Raw genomic sequence first — 26,901 nt, 5'->3', positions numbered from 1 at the left:
TGTCATGTATACTAGTGCGCATTTTACATTGTCATTATTGTTCAAAAAAAATTTGCTGGAAGCATATTAAACTCATTTAATTAACCCAACAATGTCCCTATATGCTAATTAACTAATATAATCTTTTGCCATTTTAGTGTGAAAACTCCCAAAATAATCGTGTCACGTTTAGATACATATATAGTTGATTTGGTGGGATATATAGTTTTTTTTTTTTTTTTTGTTGTTGTCAAAATTGCGGAATTTATTGAATTGAAGAAAAATACGCAGCAACCCCATGTGATGCTTTATTGCATGTGCTGATTTGGTGGGATAGAGGATATGACTCGATATGATTCATGATCCTAGTTAAACATTCGGCGATTAAACAACGTGAATTGAATAATGTCTAATCTTGCTATGACCAAATGTATTTGGATTACAAATCCCATCAAAAGATTGAGATTAAGTTGGATGAGTAGCACCAAATACATCATTGGATTACCGTTAATCAACCTGATAATCCAATATCCAATTCTACTAAATATTGCAATTCAATCTCAGTAACAAAATTTTGAGAAAAAAAAATCTCTGTCACAAAAAATGACATACTGTTGGGACTGGTCAAAAAGTAAGATTTCTCAAAAATGACATATTCTTCTAACTAGCCTCTCTGCATGCGCTTCCGTGCCTGCGAGAGGCTTTTTTTATTATAAAAATTTAAATTTATTTTAGAATTAAAAAAGATAATGGATAGTTGTGTTCCATAAAAATAGGATCTATTATCTAATTTTTCTTTTAATTTTATTTTATTTAATATGAAAAAAGTATGAATTTACCATATTATCCTCATTTAATTAATAATTTCAATTCTTAATGTTTGCATTAACAAATGGCATTTTCTGGTATTTTGAATGTTTCACCATTTTTTACCTTTTGCTTTATATATACTAGCCCATTGCCATACGCTCACGCGTGTGCCAATTGGTTTTCTTTTTTTAGTTTTTAGAATTAAGAAAATATAAAATGGGTAGTTATTTTCCACAAAAGAAAGATCTATTATCTGATTTTGTTTTTTATTTTAATTTTTTTAATTGTGAATTTATCATATTATCCTCATTTAATTAAGAATTTCAATTCTTAATATTTAAATTAACTAAGGGCATTTTCTGGTATTTTGAATGTTTCACCATTCTCTGCCTTTTGCTTTATATATATAGATAGATAACGGAACTATAAGTTCAAAAAGTAAGATTTTCTTAATTATCGATTGTCTACGGTCGTGAGCTTGTCTACGTGTCAAGGTGTTACTGGTCAGGAACAGACTGGAAACCAACCAACACCCCCGTGCCTAAAAGCTCACAGTACACACCAAAGCAGCAGATTAAGTCCATCTAACCGGTTTACCGTGGCCACGAGGCACCCGCAACGCTTCCCCCATTGCCACTCGTTCTTCTCTTGTTCGTCGTCTTCATCATCGTCACTGCGATAAGTCCACAACCCAAAACCAATCACATCCTTAAACTAACCAATTAAACAACATTAACAACTAATTAACCGCCATTTTCCCGTCACGCAGCAGCTCTCGCTGGCAGGCCAGTAATGGCGACGACAGCGCTAGCAGCATCGTTGTCGCTGTCATTTAAGCCGGTGTGCGTGCTGAGGTCGACGGGGGCCTCCAAAACGACGTTGAAGAGCAAGCGCGCGAGGCAGGGGCGAGCTCTGGGGGACTTCGGGCACTTGGGTCATGTGGTTCGCAAGGATGTGGAGTTTCTGAAGCGAGGGATTGGGAGTGGGATTCAGTGGGCTAATAAGGCTTTTCGAATTCCAGAGGTTTCCAAAACCCTAGACGACATCGTGTGGCTTCGCAACCTCGAAGACCCCAATGCGCCTCCATTGCCAGCTCCTTCTTGGCCTCAACCTTCCTATCCAGGTTAAGTACCATCTTCTACATACCTTTTTTTTGTTAAAGATTTGCAAGTTTGGAAATGAATGAAGTTCCCACTGCAAATTTTGTGAATTTTTTTTATTTTGGCCAAGTGGAGTGAGTGAGTGAGTGAGTGTGGTGGGTTGACTAAGGGATCAGAAACTATAACATAATTTGCTTAATTTGACAGATTGGTTCTGATTTCATTAACAAACAGCTGCAAATGTGTAAAGTCTCACCCTTTTATATAATTACAAAACTTTGACAAAGTATAAGATTAATCACTTGTTATTCATTTTGTCAAGTAATTTTGTCAGTCCTCCCATCAGTTTTTTTTGTGTTAGGACTAGATTGGTCTTGTCTTACTAGGTGTCCTCTGATTCCTGTTCTAGGAAAAATAAGTTTTGTTCTCAAGTAATCATGTATCCATACCATATAGTGTTTTGCCAATGACATTCTAATAAGGATGGAAAGAACTCAAGTGTAGCAAATTTGGGTTGCCAATATTTTTGACTGAAAATATATTACCCTCTTCGTATGATTATCTAATGCTTAAATTATCATTTTGTGTGATCCCGTTCGAAACTTGGAACTTATACCTTGTTTAGTTGAAATTGATGTTGGAAATCTATCATCTGGCAGAACTCTCTGGTGTTGATTTGTTCATGGCTGATCTCAAGGCTTTTGAGGCATATGCTCTATACTTTTATTATCTGTCTAAGGTTTGGTCTAAGCCACTTCCTGAAGTCTATGATCCAGAAAGTATTGGTGATTATTTCAGTTGCAGGCCCCATATAGTGGCCTTCAGACTTCTCGAGGTAGGTTCAATATCTAATAGATAATTAACTTTTAGGTATCCAATACTTTGTTGGTGTGCCCCTTCTTAAATTGGTGAGTTATCTAGTACTAAGTTTCCTTTTCTAGAGGCTCTTCCAATGGCACACTTTTGGATCTAAGTTCTACTAAACTGATATTTGGCACTGCTAGGCCTGGCCCACTAAGTTGGCTAGTTATTTGGTTCCAATCTTTTATAACATTTCAAGCATATATTTATTGTAGTCCAAAATTCTCTATCCCCAGTAAATTTAAGGTCTTCTTTCCTTTTTATTATTTCTAAAATCTGTTTATATTACTAATTAAAACACCAGTTTGCTAGAGTTCTTATTTTAATTGCATCCTGTGTAGGATGAGGGTGCTTGTAAGTCAAATTACAGGAACTATAGTTAACATTGTTGACACTTTTCCTAATTTTTTGAGCTCCCTCATAACAGTGTACCAATCTTGACTTGTAAAATACTGTTTTTTCTTCAAAGATCCACCACATCTTCTCAAATTGTGGAACTGTAAATTGGAAAACATAAAACATGTTCTTGGGTTATACCTGCCTGTTAGATGTCTATCTTTTTTCTGGCTTGTTATTTAGTTCAGGGTCTGCTATCTTATTGTTATGCAAAAGCTTTTATTTGGGCTATTTGATAAAATAAATCCTTATTGGGTTCCCTATGTTGTGTGTTGTAAGGTATTTTCCTCCTTTGCTTCTGCTGCAATCAGAATTCGGACCTCTGGGATAAAGAAGTTCTTAAGACCAAGTTCAGATGAGGGAATTAATGAGAACGTATCACAATACAATTTTGGAATGGTGTTAAAAGAAACTATGCTAAACCTGGGTCCCACTTTTATCAAAGGTGAGAAAGTCTATCTAGTTGAAGTTTTTCTGAGCATTAGAGCTCCAATTCTCATCTTTCTTGTTATGTTCTTTAAAAATTTACTCTATCGTTATTCTACATATTGCTCTTCAAATTATATGCTAGGACTTCTACTTTCCCCTGCAGTCACAAGATTGCCAATATGCTAGTTACATGCGTTTGCTTGCTGATGCAGTTGGTCAGTCCCTTTCCACCAGGCCAGACATTATTGGTGCTGAAATTTCCAAGGTTAGATTGTATAGAACTATATCTTCTATTTTTGTTTTTATTTATTTGAATATTAGTACATTATCTGCCACCAATGTGAAATCATATATTTATAACACACTTCTATGTATTATCCGTCAAGTGTAAAGGTTTAAACTTTCATGTGCATTCAATGTCTTTACTATGTCAGTATAGCAAACGAAAAAAAATAAATTTACTAAAAATGATCCTATTCTTCTCATCCTGTTTTGCATTGATATGTGTGGACTTTAATCTAATGATGTTTTTCTTTGTGGTTGTATGCTGGTGCGCTTTTGTCTTTATGTAAGTCGCATCAATTATTACAATACCATTTTGTTTGTGGTTTCTTTTTCCTCAATGTGAAAGTTCTTCTGAATATTATCTTTTTTCATGCAAGATATTTTGTTGTTTCCTCATCTTTTCCTTGAAATAACTCGACATGCTGGATATTTTGCTCATCTTGTCTTCTTTGGTTTATGATTGCAGGCATTGTCTGAGCTGCATGATCAAATTCCTCCATTTCCCAGGGAAGTGGCTATGAAAATTATCGAAGAAGAATTAGGATCTCCTGCAGAGTCATTATTTAGCTACATTTCTGGGGAACCTGAGGCTGCAGCATCTTTTGGTCAGGTGCATATAACACATACATATGTGTGCATTTAATTGATGTAGAATTATTTATAATTATTATGTTTTCGAGTTTATTTCTTATTTGCTTGATGTTTTACACATTCTAGGTCTACCGTGGGCGTACTCTTGATGGATTTGATGTTGCTATTAAAGTTCAACGGCCTAACATGCATCATATTGTAGTGCGCGATATATATATTCTTCGCCTAGGGGTTTGTAAAAGAATCGATTAATCTTGTGTTGGTGAATTGTAATTTCCTATATATGTTTTTCATTAAGCTTGTACTCAGTTGTACATAACCATTTCAGCTTGGGATATTGCAAAAGATAGCGAAGAGAAAAGGTGACCTGCGCCTGTATGCTGATGAGCTTGGGAAAGGTTTAGTTGGAGAGTTGGATTACACTTTAGAGGCTTCAAATTCTTCCAAGTTTCTGGTAATAATTGCATATTTATTTGAGTTTAATAACTATAATGGTTACCAGGAAAGGTAATTACAAAGTATTAATTAACCTTTTCTTTAAAAGGCTAAGAATTGCATTTCAAGTTACACTTAATGCTACCTCATCTTGCAGATATGCAGTTTAATAATTAAGTTTGCAGGAATTGGGTAAATTATAGGACAGGTTAAATGGTTAACCTCCCAATCCTGCTCTAAATGGGATGGGGTTGTTTACAGTTTTTACTGGTAATCAACATGACATAGGGTCATGAGATTCCAACCATCGACTGACATCAGTATTAGATAGGTGAATAAAATTGTTAATCTCCCAATAGTTAGTTATTTCCCTAGTGTGATGTACTTCTTATCACAATGTTGTTTCAGAAAGAGAAAAAAAAACATTTTAAACAGTGAAGGGCTAGTTTTGGAAACAAGAGTAAAGCAAAGGAGAAAGAAACCTTGATGTGGACCTTTATTATTTGGAGGTTAAATATTTCTTTGTTTGAAGTTATGTTGAGGGAAAAGTTGGGTAGAATCCAGAATTGGTTGTTACATTTACTCGTTTAGCATGGAAGTGAAATTCTTTTGATAACATATGAAGCTCCCTTTTTCTGTGATAAGACATACTCGTAAAAGTTTATTACTAGTTTGTTTCTAGGTTAGATGCTTTTTTCCTATTACTGACTGTTTGTGGCTGTCTGTACAGGAAGCTCATTCCTCCTTTCCCTTCATGTTTGTGCCAAAAGGATTTCAACAATTAAGTCGAAAGAGAGTTCTGACTATGGAGTGGATTGTTGGTGAGAGTCCAACTGATTTACTCTCTGTATCTGCTGGAAGCTCTATTGATAATGGCTCTGAATATTCAGAGAGGCAAAGACTTGATGCCAAAAGACGTCTGCTTGATTTGGTATGCAATTTGAATGGCAGGATTCTACTTTTCTTAGGTTCTAGTTAATTCCAGATTCCTGGTAGAAAGCCTATGTGATAGCTATTAGCTATCAATTTTGTCAGAACTGACTTGAGATTTGAGGGGCCAAAATAATACTGTTATGAAATATGACAAAACAACCTTAGCTTAGGGTAGTGGAGAAGAGATATGGACATCCTATTTTAATTCATTTGTAAGCTGCCATCCTATATTGAGTTCAATGAAAATAACATTGAAAATGTGGTTTCTTAACTTAGTGAATTAGTGATTCCAATAAAAGATGTGTCAAATTATTATTCTGAGTGTTTCAGTTTGTAGTATGATCTCCCTATATTATGTCATCACAGGCAGCTGAGTGACAGATTATTGTGGTTTGACTATTGTAGGTTAAGAAAGGAGTGGAGGCATGCTTAGTTCAGCTCCTCGAAACAGGCTTATTGCATGCTGATCCACATCCTGGAAACCTGCGTTACACATCCTCAGGACAAATCGGGTACCTCTTTGACTGTCACTGTGTAGAAATAAGCTTTACATGCTATACCCAAATATCTAAGTGTGCATATATAGCTCATTTCACTTCTACTGGTGACTTCTATGTCAGGTTTTTGGATTTTGGCTTGCTTTGTCAGATGGAAAAAAAGCATCAATTTGCTATGCTTGCATCCATTGTGCACATAGTAAATGGAGATTGGGCATCCCTTGTTAATTCCTTGACCGAAATGGATGTCGTAAGGCCAGGGACTAATATCAGGCGTGTAACCATGGTATCGTATCAGCTTCTTTGGTTTCAGTTTTATGTACTGTCTTTCTATTATTTCTGCTTCTGAAAAATATGTTTTTTATTTATTTATGAAAGTCAATGAGATTGTACTTTCTTTCTTAACTATGGAAACTAACTTGTTGAGCTGTAATTATGATTTAGGATCTGGAATATGAGCTGGGAGAAGTAGAATTTAGAGATGGAATTCCTGATGTGAAGTTCAGCAGGGTGAGAATCATGTCTTGATCTCGTAAATATTGGTAACTTACAAGTATTCTTCAGCATGAAATATCATCTGAACAACTTGGAAATTGGCTTATCTGCAATCTGTAATTGTGTCTTCCTTCAACAATAGCTCCTCTGCCTGTAGTAATGATACACATAATATTACTTGCTTCTTTATATTTACTAAAGGCTGATTGTAACTGTAATTTTTCCGAAGGTTCTGGGTAAAATCTGGTCCATAGCCTTCAAGTATCATTTTCGCATGCCACCGTACTATTCACTTGTTCTACGTTCTCTCGCTTCCTTCGAAGGTAGTGTTCACTTGCCTTAGGGCATCAAATGCCATTTGCATATACTTTTTGTATCTGTATTTTGTAGGATACTGGTTATGTTGTGTTACTTTTACATGCATCACTATCCTATACAATCACGATCATGATGTATGATTACTGTCTGGATGCCCTGTATGCTGCCTCAAGATAGTGATCTAAGCAAGTCTGACACAATCACTATCTTGATTGTATCTTTCTTAATCAGCAAGCTGATACAAGGACTATCTTGATTGCAAAGTATTATGAGACCAGAATCAGTTCTTGGTTTCAGACTTTTTGCTTCATATCTTAATCAGCAAGTTGCCCAATATCAATTTGTTTCATATTTTTCTGATGCTGGTTCTAGCTCTCTGTGTGATGCATCCAACCCCTAAATCATCCTTCACTTTTCAATGTTTTTATAAAGATTGTTTAGCTCAATAGATTTTACGTGTTTTGTCTGTTGTCCCAGGATTAGCTGTAGCTGCCGATAAAAACTTTAAAACATTTGAAGCTGCATACCCTTATGTTGTTCGGAAACTTCTTACTGAAAATTCAGCTGCAACAAGGAAAATTTTACATTCGGTAAGAAATGCTCAAAAACCATAGCCTATGCTCTTAGTTTTTGTGGGTTATCACATGGACTTGCAGTACATCTATATCTGTTTGCACATACTAATGGCATTTCTTTATTTCTTTGCATACTTAGAAATGTAAAATCTATAGTGTAAAACATGTTAGTTTAGACTTGGTAGGTATTGGTATCATGCGAACCAAATTTTGGACTCTCCATTTGATGTCTCCCATCCTTCTGAGTTTTCACAAACTTCTGTTTGATAATCAAAGGCATAGGGGTAGGTTTTTTGGAGGACAATCTATCCAGTGAGGTTCCTAAATCAAAATTTTAGCATATTTGTTGTTGATTTACTTGATTTGTTCGGTTCAGGTGGTTTTTAACAAAAAGAAGGAGTTCCAGTGGCAGAGGCTTGCTCTTTTCTTAAAAGTAGGTGCAACTAGGTATGTTAAATTGTATCTCTTGAAGTCCAATTCCCAAGGTACAAGTTTATTCTTTGAATATGTCTTGGAACTTTAAGAACTTCAAAAAATTGGTCAGATGCAAGGCCCATGACTCCATGAATAAGTAGAAAAGAAGAAGGGAAATTACTTTTCTGTTAGCAGCTACTGATAATTTTTTTTTGCACTCTTCTGTTGTTTTTGGTGTGGATAGTCACAGTAACAGCTTTTAGGGTTTGCATGGGATGCTAATCATCCTCACAATAGGATACCTTATCCATCATTACCAAAAATCTTATGCTGGTCCTTTTTGATAGCCTTTCTTAGTTCACCTGATAACTTGCTGGGGTTGCATCTCTTCTGTACAAATAAATATTCATGATTCTTATATTTTTTTGCAGGAAAGGTTTGCATGGGATGATAGCATCAAAAGCTGATTCTTCCCTTGGCTATTTACCACTAAGGGATAGTGGTGCAGTTGATGTTGCAAACTTGGTCTTGAGGCTTTTACCATCCAAAGATGGTGTTGTGCTCAGAAGACTGTTGATGACTGCAGTGAGTCCCCTTATGCTGGTCCCTTTTTCTCGTTGTATTTATAATATTGTTAAGATGACTCTCTTTATCAATTATCACACAGAAAATGTGAAATATACCCCTATTATGGATATAACACATTTAATGTTAGGGTTAGAGGCTAAAAGGATAGTATGGTAATTACACATTATCTCATTTCTAATTGGTTTCTACTTTTACTCTCGTTTTCCTCATTCCCTTCTCTCACTATCGTCTTTAGCTGCTATTAGTTTCATTTGAGGTGATAATTCATCTTGTTCTCAGTTCACTTTGATGGTTGCCAATGGCATCATATTTTCTGGTATTGCCTACCTTTTGGTGTAGCTCTCGTAGGACAATGGCTTGCTGATCGAATTTGGACTTTATCTTGCATGAGTAAGAATGAAATTGTCAAATGGAGGGTTAAGTAACAATGAGATAGGCAGATGGAGGGTTAAGTACATGTGAAACATGATGCTTTTTACCCATGATCTATCACTTGTCATCTTATCATATGAACTAAAACCTCATTGTCAATTGAATCTAATAGGATGGAGCTTCATTGGTCCAAGCAATGGTATCCAGGGAGGCAAAGTTCTTCCGCCAGCAATTTTGCAGTGTCATTGCAGACATTCTATATCAATGGATGTTTGCAGCATTTGGACGGGGCATTGCAACAACTCGGTATAGTTCTGATCTGAGATTGGCAAGTGCGCATGACAACAGAGATCTAGAACCATCTTCCAAAACTCCCATTTATGATTACCGTACCATCTTCAGAGATCGTCGGCTCAAAGTGATTTTCTCAAATGTACTAAACTCTGCAAGGAAAAATCCAATATTGATGCTGAGGTTCTACTGGACTTCATTTGTTATGTTTACCACAGCTTTAGCTTTGGCTTGCCATCGTGCTTTAGTATCCTTCTCTGAAGCTTACTTGAGCCCCATATCTTTTGCTCGAAAGCAATATGCGATCCCATGATGCTCATATTCAACTCCCACAGAGCCATTTTTTGGAGAAGCTAAGATTGCAGGCTTCCACTCGCAGTGTTCTTTGGAGCAACTGATAGGAGGATAAGAGGGATATTGGTATTTTCACTGCTTGAGTTGGATTAAGGTGTTTAAGGCCGCACCAGGCCTAGTACTTGCATTGAACTCAGGATCCTATGCAAAGCTATCATTTCTTCAATCACCATTTGTACTTACAAAAACAGATCCGCAAATGTGACGATGAAGGCGGATCAAGGACGGCATTGCAAGCTGTCGAGAAGTGTAAAATAGTGAGGTATGTGAACAGTCCATGTCTAACCTAATACATATGTTAAACGGTGAGAAGTATATACAGATTTTGGAGCACGTTTTAGGGTTGAATACATGAGATGGCATGTAAGAGATTAACATCTCATTAATGTTTGTGTAGATGGTGGTAGGCATGTCTGCAAATAGAAGACATGCAAAATATTGGATTCTTTCCCATGTTGTAACAGATCTAAACTGTTTTTCCCTTCTCTTTTTTTTTTTCGGTAGTTGATATGTGAAAGCAAATTCTAATCCATCTTCTTGTTGAATGATTGCAATCACATGGCTGTTGAGACAAAAGTCTATAGTTCACGATACTATTGCGTAGAAACTCAAATTTCTTCATGGCAAGACCATATACATAAAGAGATGCCTTATCACTCTCTTTTATATCATATGTGACGTTTTAGCATGCAACATGTTTGTGAAACAATTCCTCTGGAATTATTTTAGGCATCGTTTTCAAAATTTTAATTCCAAATTTTTGGTGAACGAAAATAATAGTTGAATCTTCCCAGTTCAACACGATACATACAACATCTCTATTTTATTTTTTTCTTAAGAGCGGGTGAATTTAAGAATATGGAAATTGAAGTATACTCTTTTAAAACTAATTTCTTTTTGTTTTTAGCTAAATTGACTTGAGTTGAACTTTCCCAAATTACATTTTGGGTTTTGTGGTTTGGTACATTTTCTGTTTTGGTCTTGTAATTTTGCTTAGTGTTTTTTTTTTTTTTTTTTGAGGAAATAGTAAGATTTCATTCAACTATCAAAGGTTACAGACTCGAGCGAACAAACATTGTTTCATCAAAACCTTGCCTAAGAAAACCCAGTGGAAAAAATCTAAGACCTATCAATCTCAAGACTTACATATCTCAATACTTATAAATCTAACATTATTAAGAAAAATAGATGTACATTTTGAGCTGATAAACAAAAATGCGGACCTCATACATACTCGTATGTGGCAGTTGTATATTTTCATGTTAAATTTCATCTATTAATGTTGACGAAATTGACTAAAAATGAAAAACAAATGTACATTTAGGAAACCTTGTAACTCAATCCAATCTGAACAATGGTCGCGCCTTTACCCAATCACACCAATTTTTATATTAATATTCACCGCATGTTTCGATTCAACTCCTTCGCGGATCGGACTGATCCACAATTTGTACAATTCCCAAACCTTCCTTGCTAAACCCAAACTCTGATACTCCGATCTCAAATCACCGCTCCAAATCCAACGGTCAACGACAACGTGCCATGAGCACTCCATCACTCTCAGGGGTAAGCAAAACCCACAATTTCTCTTCTCTCTTTTCTTTTCTTTTCTTCTGATTTGCGTTTTTCAATTGAATTTCTGCGTGGTGGGCTTGCAGGGCGCGGGTGCGTTCTCTGGGTTCACTCGGCTATGCAAGGGCTTAGCGGTGGTGCTTATTGGAGGACACATTGTGGTTCAGTTTCTCCCTCAGGCCGTTAATTATCTAGCGCTCATTCCCGCCAGGTTTCGTCTTTCTCTCTATTTTGGTGTTCAATTTTGGGTTGGCTTTTGTGTTGTGGGTTGGCTTTTGGATTGGAGATTAACCAAAATGAATAGTGAAATAGTGCATAAATCTGTGTTTCCAGTGATGGGTTTTGTGAAACTTTTGTGAAAAAGGATGTTTTTAAGCGTTTGCTTTTGTGTTGATCTGAAACTCAGCTCAGGTTGTTGGCCCTGCTTTAGTGGCATTGGGATTATATGATAACCCTTTGTATGTAATCTCTGCAGTTTTATCTTAGATGGTCCTTTGACTAGTTGATTACAGACTTTGTTTTCCCTTAGATTCTGGATTTTGCAAAAATTTAGAAGTTGATTTTGTAGTGAAGCGTAGTGCCTTCTCCTGAAAAATTTGAACCAGATGATGCATTATTGACCCCAGTAGTCGTTGCACCTCTCTGTTTAAGGCTGTTTGGGCTTCTCCCATTGGTCTCCCCATTTCTGTTCTTTAACATTTTATGCCTTCTTTTTTTCTTTATAATTTTTTTTTCTAACGGAATTTCATTCTGAGTAATGTAATAAGGGACTTATAATCATAATATTTTGGGGTTTGGGGTTCATCACATGATTAGTTTTGCATATATTTTTTTTAAGAGAGTTAATTTTGCATATCCCTATGCTCGGTCACTCCAATAAAGAGCGAGAGCAAGCTCACCTCTTTAGATTTGGAACCTCTTACCTGCAACTTAATTCTAATCCAAACTTCTGTGTTGTAGGACTATTCCTTTTGTCTGGAACCTCCTAACAGCCGGTTACATTGAGCAATCAGTATACGGGGTATGTGCTTCTTATTCCATAAACAGTTTTTCTGTGCTGTAGTCATATTTTGCCTGAGATTTCTGTACCTGACAGATTCTCTATGTTCATTTAAGAAATAGTACTGACTTTTACACTTATTTAACAGGTTGTTGTTAGCATTCTTGGTCTTCTTTTTATTGGGAAGCTGCTTGAACCTGTGTGGGGTTCTAGGGAGTTCTTGAAGTTCATCTTTGTAGTTAACTTCCTAACTTCCATATGCACCTTCATCACTGCTATTGCTTTGTACTACATTACGATGAACGAAAATTACCTGTAAGTACACTACTAAGATAGCATTAAACATTCAGAGAAATAAAAAGTTATGGGGATGCCAGTGATTCATATTTTTGTCTTTCTTTCTGTCTCCCTACTTTTTCAGCTTTATTACTTTTTTTTACCTTGTATTCTGTAGCATGTTGATTTGTTAGAAATAGGAAAAAAAAATATGGAATTTGTTACACTTTTTCCCCCTTTTTTCCTTTCAAGCTGATTTATTGGCAATTCAGATCTAACTCTAATAGCACACAAATTTTGAAACAGATCATTTTTTAAACTGTGAACGCATATCTTCCATTGTTCATGTATGAAATTGTATATAATAATGTTTGTACATGTGTTAGCCTGGTTTGATCATTTATTTTATCTCATGCATAATATTGCTACTTTCTTTTGTTCATTTGTGCCAGCTACCTGCCTCTTTCTGGCTTCCATGGGGTCCTTTCAGGTTTCTTGGTTGGCATCAAGCAAATCATCCCTGATCAGGAGTTGCCTTTATTGAAGATAAAATCTAAGGTGTGGACTTTTGAAAATGGTGTTTTAATGAAAATTTCTGCAGGTTAATTAATTAATAGTCCTATAACCCCCAATTTGCTGTTGTTTCAATTATGTGCAGTGGTTGCCATCTCTCTCACTATTGTTGTCCATTGCCATAAGCTTCTGGACAGCACAGTCAGCAACATATCTTCCAATTTTAATATTTGGCACCTATTTGAGCTGGATTTATCTCAGATACTGGCAGAGGAAACCAGAAACTAAACTCAAGGGCGACCCAAGTGATGATTTTGCATTTTCTACTTTCTTCCCTGAATTTTTAAGGTAAATAATTGTTATTATTTTGAAACTCTTCAAAACAATTTTCTTAGGTTGCCATTTTTCTAAGTATTTCTTGTTAATTGTCGCAGACCAGTCATTGATCCTGTTGCATCTATATTCCATCGGATGCTCTGTGGAAGATTTGACACTTCCAGCGAATCCCAAGGTTATACCCTTGGAGGCACCACATTGCCTGGATCCGACCCCATCGAAGCATCTAGAAGGAGGTAACATTTCTGTTCTCAATACCACAAACAGTTTTGGTATTCATGTTCACTAGATGGTATGATAGTCTGCAAATAAAATACACATAAATAAATGTGCAAATTAGTGAAGAGGTTTGTACTGTGACAGAATTTCTGTAGCCCCCTTCGGGCTTCAATAATGCCCGTAAGTGTATCACTATTAAAGAAAAAGGAATTTATTGCTCCCTTCCAGCATAATCAAATAACTTTAGCGGGAAAAAGAGTGTTCATTTGTGACTGAACTGCCTTTTGCAGAGAAAGAGGGGCTCGAGCACTTGAAGAAAGACTGGCAGCTGAGAGGTTGGGTGCAGCACAGGGTACAGAAGAGTCAGGAAGAGATGCCACGGAGAGTGTTTAATTGCTTCTGTCAACCAACTCAAGTGTGTCCGTTCTGTTAGAACTTGAGAGGTTCTGTGGTATTTGAAGAGAAGGCTTTTCCCTTTTCTTATTCATATCTCGCTCTGTGGATTCTAGAGGATCGTTTTGCTAGCATTTTTTCTTGGACTCTACCGTAATGGTACAAAAAAGTTGTCTACGCACAATGATTGGTGTGTGTTCTTACTCAAAAATACGTAGAATAGATATTCTAAAGAGGCATATCTCCCGTTGGTTTTCATTTTGCTCTATATCCTGAGTGGAACCTTTGCTCCTTTAAACAACTGGGGCCATTTTGTCATGTTGTACAAATACATATCTGAGCAGAAAGTGTTTTATCTTCGATCTCAAATCAACCATGTTTTATGGATGTTTATTCCTGAATTATAGTCTCATGTGGGGTAAAAGAAAAATATACAAAACAAAATCCCTTCAGAAAAATATAATGAAAATTAATTAACATTAAATATATAGGGCTGGTTTGAGTTTCTCTAGCTTGGAACATGAATCAAACAGTTCCCTCTGAAACACAAATTTTAGCATGTCAGAATGTAAGAGAATCTAATAAGCATGGCATAAGGAAACCAAGTACCTTTAAAATCTTCAAGTTACACTGTAAGAGAAATAATATGAAGAGATTAATCAAGCTTTTTATAGTTGAAAACTTGGCACAATCCAAATTGGGGGGGCGATTGGCCATCTTAAGGTCATGGCATCTGTCTTGTAAGGTTGCAAAAAGCTTCGACTTTTGATGTTATACACACCAAAATTACGAGGTTTACGAGTTTCATCAAATATACATTCATCCTCATGGTTGAAGTATATTCAATTTGGCTGACATCCTAAAACATAAATATCAAAGAATTATCACCCAAAAAGATAGCAGTATCATCCAATGTCTTTTTCTAAATCCACTTGCATTTTTCAAAATCCAATTTGAAAACCTTGAAGTTCGTTGTCACACGTTTGCAGGCTTCATAGTCAAAATCAAAATACCTTAGGAGCATTATAATTTCCCCTTCGTTTAAATTGACTATATATGTCTTCTTATCATACAAATGTAGTTTCATCTCTTGTGAGATAATCTGAGTATGACTGAGTAGTTATATCAAAAGATAAAAGTTTGATCCAATGATCGACCGCATAAAATTTATTCTCAATGGAAACAACTTCTTCAAATCAACTTATACCATTCATCAACAAAAGTCCACGTTGTGTCTTTACCAAGTCTAATAAAAGCCGCTTGACATTTATCCTTGACCCTAAACCCTGAACATCTATCCTGGTATATGACTGTTGAAATTGCAGCTTTGAAAACAGAATTGTTACAGTTTTCAGCCTATGCCTCTGTGTGCATACACCATGGAAGATTTAATTGAGGAAGATGAATGATTGAGTTTTCTTTCTTTCTCCCCCCTATAACCCTAAAGAATGAATTTATTAGGGTTATTCTAAAATTCTTCTCTACCACTATTAACCAACCTTTTGAAGACTCACAAAATCTCTTATTTGGCACTCTTACTTACAATTCCAGTAGCTTATCATCCACGACATTGTATACTTTCCATATATTATTTTTGCCCGTAGGAATTAATTTAAGAGCAGTGGAGGAGAAAGACGACAACTTGACATCTTAAATGCAAACGAACATAGAGGCATGGAAAATGAAAGATTTGCAGGACCCGTAATAGACTCTACCGCTAGAGCACCATAGGGAACACTAAACAAGAGAGGAAAATAGCTATGGACAACCAAATCAAACCATGCAACAACTATGAGCGTAAATTTCATACCATTGCGGCATTTGAGGATCACTCAAACCATAAACATCCAATGAACAATGACAAAGTTTGTGGTGTCTATAAGGCTCACTTCCACACCTTCAGCGACTATGAGAAACCAGCTCCCCAAGAACAAAAAGGTATAATCCATTAATTTCCAATTCTAAGTTTAATTTGGAAATTATAACTTTAATTTCTTATTATGAACACATCTACCTGTTTGTTTGGTTTCTTATAGTTGTAGAAATGTGGAGGCTGGAATAAGCTGAAATGAGCGGTGATGGCGGCGATTGGGTGACTTCAGAGTTCCAGCTTCAGAGTTCCGGCCATCCACGAAGCGATTTCAGAGTTCATACCATGCAACAATTAAAATGACTTCAGAGTTCCTGTTGTCCATGAAGTGGTTGATTTTCGATCTTGAAGATCACTTTCTACTTAAGTTTAGTATATGAGTTATTAGTATTAGTTCAACAATTAATTGCTAAATTTGTGTATATGTTGCTGGATTGGTCTATATGCTGTTGAATTCTTAAATATCTTGCTGAGTGTTTCTTAAATTTGTGTATGCTTAATCTTTGCTGAATTTGCGTATGCTTGATCATTCCTTTTCTGATTTTTCGGAACATACATGAATTCAGCAAACGCTCAAACATACACAAACTCAACAAACACCCATCAAGACATTTAAGAATTCAACAATATATAGACCAATCTAGCAACATATACACAAATTTAGCAATTAATTGTTGAACTAATACTAATAATGCATATACTAAATGTAAGTAGAACGTGATCTTCAAGATGAGTTCAAATGGATTAGAAACCCTAAATCGGCTAGCAGCCCAACCCATTTGAGCCCGTCTAGGTCCGGTCAAGAGAAAGCTTAATTATTTGGGTGCAGCCTCCCTAAGAAGATCTTGTATACACTTGAGAACGTGCAAAACCATATATTGCAGTAGAGTTTTAGAGTAATGTTGTGACTTTTTCATGTGTTTGCTATTGAGTTGATTGGTTGGCCTTTTATAACATGGAAATCTTGGGCTCCAAATTCCATATTCCAAGATTTTTTGCATGATTGACAATCACTCCATCATGAGTTTTGGATGAATTTCTATACCGTTTCACCAAAAAGGAAAGAATAATTATTTCTATGCCATGTGGATTAGGCAAACAAATAGCAGCCCAGGAAAGCGAACCCATAACAAAAACCAGCCCAATAACACAACTATGCAGCCCAAGATGAGTATTTCATTTTTTCTTGAAAACGACGGTCAATGACAGATAATTGTTGTCCCCTTATGTTCAAAATTTAAAACAAAAACTTGGTTCTTGGTGTTATTGTTCCAAGAATTAATGTTTAAATTCTAGTGTCAAGTTAAAGAGATTCAAAAGGTACCCGAATGCTTTTTGAGAAGTGAGAACAATCATGACCTGAGTGAATTCTTTTGAGAGCTACTTAATGAAGGATTGTAATACTTATTTGCAGGAGATGACCCTTCTGTAGCAGTAGCATGCAATGATTAAATATTGTCTGGCTACAGGTGGAATTTTTGTGGTGCATCGGCTGTATCGGTAGAGCCGATTACATGCCAAGCACGTGCCTTTTTTAAAAAACATGAGAAACCTGCTGCTAAGGTCAACAGGTGAAACAATTTCACCTACGCATTACAGTCGACATCGTCTTCTTCCTTAAACTCATCTGGTTCAACTTCAAACTGATTACAAATCCATTCCGCTGATGTCGTCAACGGTCAAACTCTTCGCCCGCCCACCTCGTATATCGATTGAATGTAGTACCCGCTGGAATGGGCTTCAAAGCTCCTAAACACATAAAGAAATGGGCGATCTCATATCAGGCCGGTGACACACTTCAATGTGCGACATTGAAGTTCTATATCAGACAATTCCAACAAAACAAACTAAATTAAATACCTCCAATTTGGTGACCATTACATCATGGAGGTTGGACCCACCATCAATTCGGTATCTGCAGATGAGTTTTGGGCAAGTAGAGAGAAGAGTTGAGGAACTCGCTTAAGCAGAGTCGCCAACATCGGCTTGGGTTTTCTCATGGATGACCTCAATTCGGTGAGCATTAGCTTCTTGTAGATGCATTTTGGCCAAGCACAAACAAGAGTTGGACGCGCTTAGGATGGATTTGGGCAAGTGAGAGAGAAGAGTTCCTGGCGAAGCAGAGAGAAGAGTTCGTCGGCAAGCAGAGAGAGTGGGCAAGCAGAGATAAGAGTTCCTAGAGGCGCTAAGGATTGGATTTGGGCAAGCAGAGAGAAGAGTTCCTGGAGGCGCTTAGGATTTTCGATTTGGGCAACCAGAGAGGAGAGTGCGTGTCGTCTTCATCCTCCAAACCTGCCTTTCTCAGAGTCACATGCGACTCATGTGTTGAATAACAAAGGGCTCAACAGGTTACTAAGTCATTGAATCTCATCCATCCATTTTTAACATGCAAACTCAGCCCTTGGATAAGCGGTTGTACCGGTACAGCCAATGCGCCACAGAATTTTCGTTAAATCTATGATGAAAGATATGCTCAAGAAAGAAAGAAAATTAAGGAAACCATGTGTTAGAACTTGAAGTACAAATTTGCTCATTTAAGATTGATTGTTTAAGTTACAACTTGAATTAGCAAATATAAGTCAATTAACTACAACTTCAGAACTTCTGGTTCTGGTCATGGTTGAAGTATTTGGCTAACATTTGGAAACTTTTAAAGCCAACACAGATATTGAAGAGTTATCACCCAAAAGCATAGCAGTATCACTCAATGTCTTTTTTTAAAGCCATTTGCAATTTTCAAAATCCAATTTGAAAATCTTGAAGTTGATTTCATACGTTTGCAAGCTTCATGATCAATATCAAAATACCTTATGACCATTATAAATTCTCTGTTGTTTAAATTCACGCTATATGCCTTCTTTATATATAACTTTAGTTGTTTAATCTCTTGTGCAATAATCTTTACATCTGAGTATAACTGAGTAGCAATATCAAAAGATAAGTTTGGTCCAATGAACGACCGCATAAAATTTATTCTTAATGGAAACAACTTCTTCAATCAACTCACATCTTTGATCCAAATGATTTCATGTTGTGTCTTTACCAAGTCTAACAAAAGTCAATTGACATATCTCCTCATATATGACTGTAACAATGCATTTGTTTGAATTTAATATTGGGTCTGCTGAAATCGCAGCCTTGGAAACAAAATTGTTACAATCTTCAGCCCATGCCTCGCGATATGGAACATTTAATTGAGGAAAGACGAATGATGGAGTTTTCTTTCTTTCTCCCCACTATGACCCTAAAGAATGAATTTATTAGGATTATTGCAGAATTCCTCTCCACAACAATTAACCAACCTTTTGAAGACCCACAAAATCTCTTATTTGGGACTCTTACTTGCAAATCCATCACTACAAGGAAAACTCCTTTTGGCGACCACCACCTGCAGTAGTTTATCATCCATGACGTTGTACACTTTCCATATATTATTTTTGCCAGTAGGAATCAAGAGCAATGGAGGAGAATGATAACAACTTGACATCTTAGCAAATTGTTTTTCATGAGCCCTTGCCACACAGTGCCATGACATACAAACAATACTGGATCACAGATAGTCTAATGGTGACGCTAATCTCTCAAAAACAGTTTGACATTTTAGAAGTTAAAAACATAAACAAATAGTAATAAATTGTATAACAGCATGGTTCCACATATTTGAGTTCATCATATTTGTATAAATTAAATCCAAAAAAAACACCGAAAAAGGTTACGCACTCCTCACGACAAACCCCTCGATTTTAGAGGTCTAAAAGTATGGTTCCACATATATGAGTTAGTGAATCAATCAAACAAGATTGTTATGTTATAGAACATTAACTTGTTTTTGAGTTTGTTTACAAACTAATTTGAGTTTTATTTGCCACTTTGAATTTTTATAAGTAAAAATAAGATTTTCAAAGCTTTAGGGTGAAGAGAATATCACAAGGAGTTCGTAGGAATTTTCAATATATTTTTCAGACTTTTAATGTATTTACTACGAATTTTAGAAGTTAAATGCTAGAAAATTCATATTAAATTGAATGATTGACACTTGCATCGTCTGAGAAGGCCGCATACTGTATCACTGACGCGTGCCTACGAAAGCACCACTTGTCTTTTTTTCTTATTTTTGTTCTTGTTTATCTTTTAAAAATTCATAAAAAATTAAATACAAATTAGAAAAATACACACACTCATGACAAACCCATCGATTTAGAGGTCTAAAAGCATGGTTTCACATATTTGAGTTCATCATAATCATTAAATCAACCAAACAAGATTGTTATGTTATACAACATTAACTTGTGTTTTATTTTGTTTATTAAGTAATTTTAGTTTTATTTGCCACTTTGAATTTTTATAGGTTAAAATAAAATTTTCGAAGCTTTAAGGCGAAGAGAATATCACAGGAAGTTCATAGGAAATTTCAGTGTATTTTTCATACTTTTAATGTATTTACGATGAAATTTAGAAGTTAAATGCTTGAAAATTCATATTAAATTGAATGATTGACACGTGGCATCCACTGGGAGGGCAGCAGATTGTATTACTGACGCATGATGTCCTATCAAAGCGCCAGTTTGTCTTTGTTTCTTATTTTTGTTGTTGTTTATTTTTAAAAAAATCATAAAAAATTAAATAAAAGTACACCGAAAAGACCATGCACTCGTCACGACAAACCCATTGATTTTAGAGGTCAAAAAGTATGGTTGCACATATTTGCGTTCATCATACTCATTTTGGATGAGATCCAAGGGTGTCCATCGCCGACAGTAGTGACTAATCCCTTTCGCCGCGGGAGCTCTCTAAAGGAGGTAAACAGCTGGCCACGAAATGCGCTCCATTCTCATGGACGGGGATCGAACCCCCAACCACATGGTTAAGGAATGAGGTGAGCTACCACCACACCACATCTCATGGTTCGTTCATCATACTCATTGAATCAACCAAATAAGATTATTAGTTTTAGAGCATTAACTTGTGTTTTAGAGCATCTCCAATAGAGATGTCAAATGCCGTATTTTTAATTCGAATTTGATGACTTATGTGACAATTTGACATTTTGTCAAACTTTATACTCCACCCGATGTGTCAACTTTACTATTATTTTATTATATTTATTTTCTTCCATAATTGTTATACAGTTCTATCTAAACATATTTTAGAGTTCTATTAGGGAATATTAGTCAAACTATCAAAACATATACAGTCGAACTCTATAATGAGGACCGACCTTTGTTCTACTTGGACCGACCTTAGTGTGGCTAAAATAAAATATATAAAACAATGGTACAACTTAAAATAAAATTGTTACATCAACAGGGTCTAGTTTAGTAGAAAATGACCTTGACTTGTAAATAAGAGGTCTCAGATTCGAACCCTCATGGCATTTTGGTTGTGTGTGTGTGTGTGAAAAACCCTTATTCCCTGTAGTTTAGATTACCGATTATACTAAAAAAAAATTAGAAATTATTACGAGTAAAATGAAACTTAATTAGGTAGCCAAAACCCTCATGGAAGTGATTATGAAAGGCATGACTTCAGCAGCCTGCCTTGCTTGTACCTTCTTTCACTACTAGAATAATATCTTATCTTGTGCTAGTCCAAACTTGTACGGTAGTGCTTTGTTGTTATCGAGTGTGCCAAAGTTTGAAGCCACTCTCTCACTAAAGACTTGGACCACAAACTAACGTATTTCTCAATTTCTTTGGCTTAAGTACTGTACCACTAGTTTAGCTCTCTCTCTCTCTCTCTTTAGTGCCTTTATGGTTCAAGTTCTATTAAGAAGATTTAGAACTCCATTGCATATCCTATACTAACGTAAAGTGGGTACGGTTCGGACTGATTTAGTGTTTTGAATTGTTTAGAAAAATCTTCTTTCGATAGTAGTTGTGTTCATTTTGAATTTGATTGAATTGATAAAACTAGTCTAAACTAATGAAAAGAACGAGAGTCGAATTTTCAATTGAGTTCATTTTGAATTGATTGAATTGATAAAACTAGTCTAAATTAATGAAAAGAACGAGAGTCGAATTCTAGAAGAAGGTAGTCTTTTTCATTGAGAACTAGTCTTTTTTGTAAATACGTATCAAAATATACGAAAGAATGACGGGTGATGGGTTACAAAACATGAGTTAGTGTGAACCACTGGGGTCTTTGGTAAGAGTGGATGCTCAACTACGAAAAGTCGCAACACGTGGCACAATGAGGCATCAGCAGCTCCCACCTGGCACTTTCTCAGATGCTCCCAAAGATGGACGGCTTGATGTGGTTGTCGGTTATCTAAAACTGTGGAACTTAAGACTACACAGGCTGCCACGTGGCCATGATTAAAGAGATAAGCGCGTTGCGTGTCGTATGCTTGACGGTTAGTTGCGCGTCGTCGAAGCCAATCTGCATAGTCCACTCTACCTCCTTACTGTGCTAAGCTCACTGACCATTGATTTTACACAAATACCCTTGCAGCATAGGCTTGGAAATAAGAGGAACAGTCACTTTTTTTTTTTTTTTCTTGTTGGATATTATTCGAATTCCAAATTGATTCAACAGAACCCGACTTAAAAGTCTAGTGATGTTTTTTTAAATTTTTTTCCACAGGGCAAAACATTATCAGGAAATATAAGAATTGTCACGAATAATTCTCACGGATAGATAAACGTAAATGTAGAGATTCTGAAATAGGTTAACATTTTAAACAACTCAAAATTTGAGTCGCTCAAAATCCGTTAACAAAATGATAAAAAAACATTAAAGAGAAAAGTGATGAATTAACATATCATGAATAGTTGAAAAAGAAACGAGGAAATGATAAAGGAAAGTGGGTTGAAGCAGCCCTAACAAGTAACATGAAATAGTAAAAGCGTGGAGTCGAGATTCAATGTCTGTCTTGTCTAGTCTTCTAAAAAGATTAATTCTCTCAGTCTTCGGTCGTGAAAGTTGAAAAATAGGAAGGGTAATTTGGTAAGCTTGGGTTGTACCGAAGGGGCTTGGTTTTTTCTAGAAAACAACGAGGATAATCATGGGAATGATTAAAGCACACGTGGCTAATAATGCATGTTCCTCGCAAGATTTAGCTGTCTTTCCAGAAGACCAACCAAAATACCATAAACTACAAACCAAGCAACGACCCTAAATGCCAGCACTCAAGAGAAGTCCCAAGTCACAAGCTCAAAGCCTGCATATGGAAAGTTCAAAAAGGTAACGAAACGGACCCACATGCTTATATTATATATACGTGTGAAGAGCATGAACCAATCAAATTATTACGAGCCGGAGAAATCGGAGGAATTATATAATGATACTAGAGTACAATTATATATTGTATATATGTTATAATATGGGTGAAAACGATAATGTTAATTTTTTTTTTCCCTTTTAGAGAATAGTATCAATAAGAGTGCAGTTATTTCCACCTTTGTCTTATTTCCCCACCCACCTTATCTTTTCACCAACCATATAATTTTTTTTTATTGTTAAAAAAGACAGCAACACTCTCTTTATTTGCACATTGAAGATAATAGCTTCTTATTTTTCCATCATATAATGGAAGATAATAGCAACACTCTCTTTCTTTGCCTCCCCTTTTTTTGTAGCAAATTGCCTAATTTATCAAGCACCTTTTCATTGGCCATTGCTTCAACTGCAATTTTTTGCTTCAGTTATGTGATTGTTTTATCAAATGCCTTCTTTTTGAGTCTGAGAGAACGCTAAGATTGTGTTTAGCCAAATTTATATGGTGGGTGGGAAAATAAGGTACGTGAGCAAATTATACTATTGTACTACATTATAATTACTAGAGAAATTGTTGTGGTCACACTCATGATATCAACCCCAAATTGTTTTCCACAACATATGAAAATTCAAAGTTTTAGTTCTTTCTTTATGGGAAATTTTAGAAGCTAGCATTCATCCTCGATTTCTCACGTCACCGCGCACGTAAGCTAAGACGTAATAAGATTGTGTGTGGGGTAGGTTTCCGTTGAGTAAAACCATTAAAGGGGCGGTTTTTTTTTTTCTTTTTTTGACTTTCTGCTTCTTTTTACTTACCAAGGAAAGAAAAACACTTTTTGCTTTCCTTAAGCATAGTATCGGAATCATAACTTCTTGAATTTAACCAAATATAATATGTAAATGATAGGATAATACCTTATTAGAATAAGCAAAATTTATAGTGTTACCTAAACATGAGAAAATAAAACACTAGAATATCAATTCAAGTTCAAATTCGTAAGATTTATTTTGGTATCTACAACATTACTATTGTTATAGTTGTTGAAGCCTAAGAGCATCCGTAATGGTGAGGATCATTTCAATTTTATTTCAATAAATTGAATTTTTAACTTGCAGTGGTAAAGTTCAGTTCATTTCATAGGTCAATATGACTCATCATAATAACTTTACAACCTCTCTCGTACATGGACAACATTACTTTTTACTTTTTAATTTTTTCATTACATTTAATTAGTGTAAACTAGCCGTTACTTTCTTTTTTGATTCAAAACAATATATAATCACTTTTGATTATAAAAAATAAAATAAAATTACATAATCACTAAAACATAAAAAGGAGATCTGATAAGAATGATGAACCATTTAATTCAAATATGATTTATTTGATCATAGAAGATCTTTTAAATTTAGTAATTCAAATCTGATGAGTCATTTATACGTATCCTCCACGATTTTCACATTGCTCACTCGCTCTTAGGCGACTCTATTCCAAGTAAAACTCCTATTAATAAGAAGGGCATGCCAATTGATTAAGTTAATAGCATTTTGCAAGAAAAAATAATCAACTTTGAATGGTTAAATCTACTTATATAGTCAAGACTAAGCCACTTAAAGTGTTTTTTTTTATTTTTAAATCTTGATGGCCGAAGTATTTCAATTCTACATCTAATTGCATAAGATTATATACCAATTTTAGCTAAAACAAATTTTATATACTAATCTTCTAAAAGAATTTTCATTCCCCTCTTGTAAATTATATCAACATGATCAATTGGAATTTGATTTGGTGTCTACAGTATACCCACAATGAGGTCATAATGTGTCTATGTCACTACACTCTAAAAGTGAAACCTTTTCTTTTATTTTTGTTTTTGATAAGTACCCGTGATGTAGAAATTCAATAAATTGTTTTTAGTGTGCTAAAAATCATTTAATCAAAAATAATAATTAGTTCCTTTCTTGTTAAACACAATGACATAATGCTAATTTTAGGGACACTTCCCTTTCCCATTATTTTATCCATCTTTTCTAGGCAAAGTTGTGAGTCTAATTGGTTTGTAATTACCAAAATTACCAACTGATTACCAAAACAAAAACTAATTAAAAAATTACCAAAAAACTTTATTTAAAAAAAAAAATATTGAACCGTGTTGCTCACGCCCTAAGACCCAAGTAAAAGTGATTTGCTTCGTTTTGTGGATGCAAACGAAGCAAATCAAAGCAAGCATACAATTGTTTGACTTGAAAAAGTCCAACCAAAAGCTCTGAGTCACCGCCTCTTCACCTCCCTCTCTCCCTCTCTCCACTCCCACTCCAACTCCACCTCCTTTTTCTTTTTTTTCTTAGTTGACCGACTTCACTCTGCCTCACCAACTCTTCCCAAAACCCATATATAAATACCACAGCTCTCTTCTTCACTCTCCACCAATATCCCAAAACAAAAAAAAACCCAAAAAAAAACACCACCCAATATTTCACCAAATTGAGCTCTCTCTCTTAAGCACACACCTTTTTCTTGCCCACTCAAACCAGTCTACATCTTTCTCTCTCGGCCATCGTATTATTTCAGGCACGCCAAACATGGCCTTGGAGGCTTTGAAATCCCCCAGCACCCCTTCCCCTCCCTTCTCATCTTTTGACGAAGTGGAGGATCGCCACCTCAACCAGTCCCAGGAGCCATGGGCCAAGAGGAAGCGCTCTAAGCGGCCACGTGTTGACGACCCACCAACGGAGGAAGAGTACCTCGCTCTCTGCCTCATCATGCTCGCCCGCGGCACCACCGCCGACGCAGCTGCTGAGCTGCCGCCTCAGCCGCCGGCTCTGAAGCTCTCTTACAAGTGCTCTGTCTGCAACAAGGCCTTCTCTTCTTACCAAGCCCTCGGCGGCCACAAGGCTAGCCACCGAAAGTCAGACTCTTCTGCGGCAGCCGCCGCAGTCAACTCCACCGACAACCCTTCAAACCCCGCCGCCACTACAAGCGGTAGGACCCATGAGTGTTCTATTTGTCACAAGACTTTCCCCACCGGCCAGGCCCTGGGCGGCCACAAGCGCTGCCACTACGACGGCGGCAGCGGCGCCACCAGCGCCCTCACCACGTCAGAAGGCGGAGGCGCTGGGGCCTCCAGCCACAGCCACAGTCAAAGTCAGAGTCACCAGAGTCAACGCGGCTTCGACCTGAACCTTCCGGCGTTGCCGGAGTTCTGGCCGGGGTTCGGCGGCGACAAGAGAAGTCAACTATCTGTCGAGCAGGAGGTGCAGAGTCCGATGCTGGGGAAGAAACCGCGGTGGCTGTTGAGTCGAGATTGATTTGGGAGAATATTTACGTGAATTACAAAGCTCAATAGCCATAGCCTAGCTGCATGTTTTTACTTTTTTTTTTTCTTAATTTTTCTTTTGATGAGTTGTTGCATGCTGTACAGAGAATTCAATTCGTTCATTGTTTTGTGAACAATGGTTTTAGTCTCCAATTGGTTACTTAATTAATATCTTATCATCAATTCGATTTGGGTATTATTTTTTACTCATCGTTTTGTTACATAATCATAATGAATTTATCCTTTCTTCCGAGTATACCAAAACAATAAATTTGGTTAATCCTGAGCTGTGATCTTTTTCTTTAATTTTCATTTTTAGTAGTAATTGTGAAATTTAGATTTTGTTTACAAATAATATTCTAAACTACTAAAAAATTAATCTAATTTACGAGAAGCATGGTTCAAACTTGACTGTAGTACAACACTTTTACTATCTTGATCAACTGACCTAACCCACGTTTGTTGATTGC

At 36.2% G+C, this 26,901-nt stretch overlaps 3 protein-coding genes across 3 annotated transcripts; all 3 read left to right on the top strand.

Annotated features, from left to right (window-relative positions):
* The first annotated feature begins 1,368 nt into the window (after positions 1–1,368).
* ATATH8 (Protein kinase superfamily protein) lies at positions 1,369–10,299 on the top strand. Its single transcript, XM_021977078.2, has 16 exons — positions 1,369–1,912; positions 2,549–2,724; positions 3,426–3,591; positions 3,788–3,840; positions 4,327–4,470; positions 4,578–4,682; positions 4,780–4,905; positions 5,617–5,817; positions 6,225–6,331; positions 6,440–6,602; positions 6,761–6,826; positions 7,041–7,134; positions 7,607–7,719; positions 8,081–8,151; positions 8,550–8,703; positions 9,251–10,299. The coding sequence occupies exons 1-16, from the start codon at positions 1,582–1,584 to the stop codon at positions 9,680–9,682; spliced, it is 2,502 nt and encodes an 833-aa protein (XP_021832770.2). The 5' UTR covers positions 1,369–1,581; the 3' UTR covers positions 9,683–10,299.
* Positions 10,300–11,062: 763 nt separating this feature from the next.
* LOC110772636 (rhomboid protein-like protein) lies at positions 11,063–14,401 on the top strand. The gene is made up of 8 exons (XM_021977093.2): positions 11,063–11,289; positions 11,382–11,506; positions 12,256–12,316; positions 12,444–12,610; positions 13,024–13,129; positions 13,230–13,432; positions 13,519–13,656; positions 13,930–14,401. The coding sequence occupies exons 1-8, from the start codon at positions 11,266–11,268 to the stop codon at positions 14,030–14,032; spliced, it is 927 nt and encodes a 308-aa protein (XP_021832785.1). The 5' UTR covers positions 11,063–11,265; the 3' UTR covers positions 14,033–14,401.
* An 11,117-nt stretch (positions 14,402–25,518) lies between these two features.
* LOC110772620 (zinc finger protein ZAT10) lies at positions 25,519–26,639 on the top strand. The gene has a single exon (XM_021977074.2). The coding sequence runs from the start codon at positions 25,698–25,700 to the stop codon at positions 26,421–26,423; it is 726 nt and encodes a 241-aa protein (XP_021832766.1). The 5' UTR covers positions 25,519–25,697; the 3' UTR covers positions 26,424–26,639.
* The last annotated feature ends 262 nt before the right edge of the window (positions 26,640–26,901 follow it).

The sequence above is a fragment of the Prunus avium genome, chromosome 8 (assembly GCF_965620075.1).
Source record: "Prunus avium chromosome 8, drPruAviu1.hap1.1, whole genome shotgun sequence".
Lineage (NCBI taxonomy): Eukaryota > Viridiplantae > Streptophyta > Magnoliopsida > Rosales > Rosaceae > Prunus > Prunus avium.
This window is presented reverse-complemented; position numbering and strand designations above follow the sequence as displayed.